General features: G+C 34.7%; 1 protein-coding gene across 4 annotated transcripts in view; it reads left to right on the forward strand.

Annotated features, from left to right (window-relative positions):
- LOC110019733 (probable Ufm1-specific protease) overlaps positions 1-5,724 on the forward strand; it is a 53,842-nt gene that overhangs the window by 28,846 nt on the left and 19,272 nt on the right. For all 4 annotated transcript variants that reach the window (XM_020717524.1, XM_020717523.1, XM_020717525.1 and 1 more), the window contains exons 6-9: positions 3,697-3,787; positions 3,912-4,025; positions 4,128-4,175; positions 4,254-4,330. In XM_020717524.1, the coding sequence (XP_020573183.1) occupies positions 3,697-3,787; positions 3,912-4,025; positions 4,128-4,175; positions 4,254-4,330 (330 nt within the window). The remainder of the gene's footprint in view (positions 1-3,696; positions 3,788-3,911; positions 4,026-4,127; positions 4,176-4,253; positions 4,331-5,724) is intronic.

Genomic DNA, 5,724 nt, shown 5'->3' on the forward strand with positions numbered 1-5,724 from the left:
AAAAAAAAAAACACAAAAATGCAAAAATGCCAAGACAGGATTCATGAATCACAGGACAACAAAGAAGGGAAATAAAACGATGTAGGGAGCAGAAAACCCACAGTCTGGAATAAGGAAAATAACAAGAACAACATCAAACAGAAAAGCTGAATACCCAGGAAACAACAGGCAACATGAATGTTGCTTTTTATGGAAAGAAAGTATGAATTGGAATAAAAAACCTTTATATTTGACACCAAAATGATAGCGGCACTAGATATAGGTGCAAAATCCAACAATAACATAATAAAGAAAATAGGTACATCGACAAGAAAATAGATATAAAACATGAAGAACAGAAATCAGAAACAAGAAAAAGCTGGAAAGCAGTTGTGATAATCAAATAAAGATACAAGATACAAGAGTTTTCTACTTTCCTAATCGATCGAAATACAAAAATCACCATTCAAAGGATTGACGAAGGAAGGAAACCCGATATGTCACCACCAATTATGAAGGGATACAGTTGCCACCACCTGATGCTGTGGATGCACACATTCCCATCTAAGAACCTACAGAGCCCAAAGCTCTCACATATTTCTCTTCATTCCAAAAATCCCCTTAATACAATACAAGACCAATCTCAAACCCTAAATCTAATATATGTAAATGGATGAAAATGCTCTTATCAACTTGAACTCATGATTCGACCACACTTAACCCGGATCACGACAAGACTCTCCGCCTCAAAATCTCTCTTTAGTTTTTGGTGAAAAGTGGGAGGCAAAGAGAAGGTGACATTTGTGGTGTTGGAGGACATTGCCAATTTATATACAATTCCATAGAGGTAGTTTCCAAACGAATTATTAATCTTTTCTAATATTAATTTCTAAAGCCTTAGTAATGAGTTTCAAGGTGGGATTCATATATATAGTTTGGCTCTTACATTGTAGGTTTGTTATGTACATGTAATAGCCCAAACTTTCACCCGCTGAGACGTTGAATACTTTGGCTTATTGGCCTCACAACTTTGTCATGTCGGTGTAACATCCCAGGAGATCACCCATTTTAAGAATGCTTCTTTGCGAGCACACTTAACTTTTGAGTTTCTAATGAAATTTTAACTGTTACACCAAAAATATTCATTGATGTTAAGAGTACATCTTCAACTTAAGTGATTTCGCAATCTCTTACACTAGGTAACTGACGTCCTCATTAGTGCTCTAAATCTGTAATCATCCGCCAAGCATATAAGATTCTAGTGGTGGCCCCTACCGATGCAATAGGTGGCTCCCACCATCTAGCACTTCGTCTCATCTTGGGTTTAAGAGGTGGCTCCCATGGCATAGCATTTTATTCTTTATGTCACTTAGTTTCCATCTTCTGGTTTGCAATGCTCTGATACCATTTGTAGCAGCCCGGTCTCACCCCTCATGATATTGTCTTCTTTGGCCTTGTTGGTGTGACTTCTCAGGAGTACTGCTTAGACTGAAAGGAAATTTTTATAAGATAGTGATGCGACCTGCAATGCTGTATGCCGTTGAATGTTGGCCTTTAAAAGAGATGCATAATACTAAGTTAAGTTTTGTAGAGATGAGAATGATTAGGTGGATGAGTGGCTTTACACTTAGAGACAAAATGCGAATTGAATATATCCGTGATAGGGTTGGTGTAGCTCCAGTGACGGGCAAAATTAGAGAGTCGTTTTAGATGGTTTATTCATATTAAATGTTGACCATCTGATGATCCGATTAGGAGAGTAGATGTTTTAGATTCGACTTATGTTAAGAAAGGCAGAGGTAGACCTAGGAAGACTTGGGCTTATTGTAAAAAAAAATGATCTTAATTTATTAGAAGTAAATTAAAATTTGACACTAAATAGGGGACGCAATGGAGAAAAAGGATTCATATAGCCGACCCTACGTAGTGGGATTAAGGCTTTGTTGCTGTTGTTGTTGGTGTAACTTCTCAGGAGGTCGCCCATCTCACGAATGCTCCCTTGCGAGCATGCTTAACTTTGGAGTTTCTAATGAAATTCTAACTGTTTAATCAAAAGACACCTCAATGTTTTATGGTTTAGTTTTAATCTACTTAAGGGGTTTCACAATTCATGACTCAAATCTTACATTGCAGAGAGCTTATTTTCATAACTCAATCCATTATTTGTGAAAGAAATTCCGATCAGCATGTTTATTAGTCAATGCTAGTGGTGGCCACAAGTGTTTGATGATGTCTTTCAGCAAACTTTAATTCTTGTGGAAGCATTTCCAAACCATCGATCAGCTTGGAGGATTTTATCACTTGGCGTGAAGATCAATTTAACCATTTTTTTTGGGTCAAAATGAGGCCCTTTTCGAGTTTGTAATGATGCTAGCAGGGCATTTATGGGAGCTATCTAGTATGTGCACTTATAGATTTGCATTCAGGATCTAACAAGAGGCGGGAGAGGGTGATTTAGTAATTATGCTTTAAATCAAAACTTGATTGTTGGTACTCTTTAATTTTTTATCTGTTAGGGTTTTATTCAGGAACAATAACTCTTGATGCTCGTAACCTTGTGTACAGGCCTTGGATTTTGACAATCAAATGTGTTGGGTTTCATTTGATGCATGCTATCTCTGGGATGGGGATAAATCGTGAAATAAATATCAGTGTTCAGATGCATATAATGATAAATAAGATAGGGAATAATTTAAACTCTTGAGATGAGTGGTATTGATGTTGAGGGTAGCAGAGGTGTTCAATTTTTTAGAAATTTTGCATCAAATTAACCTTGGTCATTTCACTTTCAACGGATGTGGACATTGCATAGTGATTTTACCTTAGTTTTATAGACATCTTGAGAAAATGACTTCCTTCAGTAATTATTAAATCATTATACATGATGATTTTGTCCTTGATAGTTATTCTGATGGATCATTTGGTCAAATTTGTATTGGTGGATTCAGTGCTCTTTCTAGTCCAATTTAGGTTGGGACTATGGATTCTAGTTTAGCTGTACAGTCCATTGATGTAAATTATAATTAGTTACATTTTAATTCCTTTTATATCTTATTATTTTGATCATTTTGTTGGAGTAATTTCCAGTTCTGTATGTCTTGTAAATTTATTTGTTATGATTGCATTTCAAGTGAGCTCAGTAGTTCTTAATATGTATATCATGGCACTTTATTTATAACAGGGTTTCTTTAGCCTGTTTTGATGTTGAAATAGCTCCACCTATATGGTGTCTTGACTATTTTGGAAGTCATTAAATGGCCTCATCGGAGTGAAATATTTCACATAGGCTTCTCACTTCTGTTAAACACCGTTTATATGTTTCTTATTAAAATCTACTAAGAAACTAATGAACTTTTTTGTAAATTGACAGCACAGGGCCACATTTTTATAAAATACCTATCTAAAACGAGTTAATACTTGGCAGTTATTCTGATTCATATCTATATTCAAAGCAAGGCCCAGGGACATTTATAGAAATTTACCATTGTCTAATGTAGAGTATTGTATATTTGAGGGTACGAATTGTAACTGCATATAATTATATTGTTTTACGGTGTACTATACGATATCAGATTTTTTTTATATTCTATATAAGCAAGACATCGAAACCTAATGACTTGTACTTTCTCTTTAATTCTGATTATATGGTATTTTCTCTTGCAAAAAACGTTTTACGTGCGTCAGATTTTTAATCGTATAAATGTTCCTTTTTTGCAGCTAAAGACCTATCACTTTCTGCCCCCAGGCATTTTACATCCTATAACTGCTATATATGATCTCAGATACGGAGAAAATGAAGTGGGGCAGCGTAAGTTAGAATGCATTATCCTTGGTTTTCCTCATTTTGGGTAAAGAATTGTACAATTTTATACGGACAAACCTCCAGTTTTTTCTACATTTTAACGATTTCATAGTATTTTTTCGGCTTATAGGTGAACTTAGGAGGTCTTTGCATTCACGACTTGGATTATCTTTGGATCGCCCTCTCTTGCGGATTGCTAATGCGTTATCGTTTGACACAGAAGCCGACAACTTAATGAGAATTGGTATCCTCCTAACTTTTAACATGTGGCGTGCTCGAAATGTAGTTGTAACTGCTGTTTGCATTTTCTTGCTCTCTGATGTCTAATTAAAAGGATTATTTACAGGTTATCCATATCTTAAAAATGTACATACCCAGATTCCAGTTAGTGGTGGTTAGTTTTCTAATTTAAAATTTCTTCTTCTGTGTTGGAATTTCTAAAATGTCTGATCAACTGAGTGTATTGTTATAGTTTTTGAAGGCATTGTTTCCTTGGTTGATGGGTCTTACCAATACTATCATTACCTGCTCGATGGTATGGATGACAATGTAAGATTGCTCTTTTGATACTTCCTTCGATTATCAAGATGTAAAATGCTCTATGTTGTACGCATGAGTCATGCCGAGTCCTGTTGATGGCAATCTGCAAGTTTAAACTTCAATGAAATATCAAGCAAATAAATGATTCAAGCGATGTTTTCGTTTAGTTTCATTATGTTTTGGTTCAATTTTATAAATTTTAAATATCTGTGTAGCTGTTTAATTTTTGTTGTGATGCTTTCTTTCTTATGTTGTCTTTGGCTTGCTTAACCATTGGTTTTGGTTTGGTTTAATTGATTGGTTTGGTTATGTTGCTGTTGCTAGCTGATTTTGTGATCCTGTGGATAAATTTCAATTCTATTCATATGCTATTTTATATGCTTAAATTTGTTCCCTGTAACAGCATTTGGAGGCCTGTTTGGATGGTGCAGGCTTGTCTGATCCCTTTAGCCTTATATGCGATTTTTGAGCCTGGTTCCTGTAGTTATTTGTGGTTTCTAAAGCTTTTGGTGCCCATAGCCTTAGTGGTCCTGTAGCGTGTTAGAAGTCAAATTTTGATTTAATCTTTTTTATGTTACTTAGATGCAGTGAATAGCTTTATCGGGAATGTTTTTTGAGGGTTGATTGGAGCTTGCACCTGTATAGTGATTTAAGTGTGACTGAACATGACAAATTTCAGAGGCTTTCTACTTGGATTTGATTTATAATTATATAACATGAGGCATGTATTAGTCTTCCGTGCATCTGGTTAAATGTTGATTCATTTGAGTGCAATGCAAGTGCTACTACCAACTCTCTTTGTATGGTTATGAGCTTGGTTTTTTTTATTTTTATTTTTATTTCATTTTTATTTGATGGTTTCTTACCTTACCTTATTTTCTTCTTCAAAATTTGATATTATAACTTTCTTAGTGTGTTGTGAATTGTGATCAAGTTTTATTTATAGTTTTGATTTTCTCATTAAATTTCTTTGATATTGGCTATTGTAAAATTATCATTTGGCATGGATTACTAGTGTTTTTTTTTTTTGCTTACAATAAAAGGAAATTATTTCTTGTTTTAATTGGTCATTTTTGAAATTGCATGTTTCTAAATTCAATTGATGTGAAATTTTATCCCTTGTATTACTAGTTGGATTAGTGATCCTTGACCTTAAGATGTCCTGCATTAAATTAATATTAGAGAATAAGATTTTGCCAATATGTGAGTTGAAAGTAGGCTTAATATCAATGCCAATATCCATATCATCGAAAGGAATAAGATTTGACTACCTTGCAAAATCAATTAGCTAACTCATCAGAGGAAATTGGTTTATATGCCTCTTAGTGCGTATTCAAATAAATATGCCCCTTAGTGTGAATGTTAGAATAGGAGTCGGGGGGAGGGGGCAGAAGGGGCGGAAA

Source organism: Phalaenopsis equestris, unplaced genomic scaffold (assembly GCF_001263595.1).
Source record: "Phalaenopsis equestris unplaced genomic scaffold, ASM126359v1 Scaffold000075, whole genome shotgun sequence".
In the NCBI taxonomy this organism is placed as follows: Eukaryota; Viridiplantae; Streptophyta; class Magnoliopsida; order Asparagales; family Orchidaceae; genus Phalaenopsis; species Phalaenopsis equestris.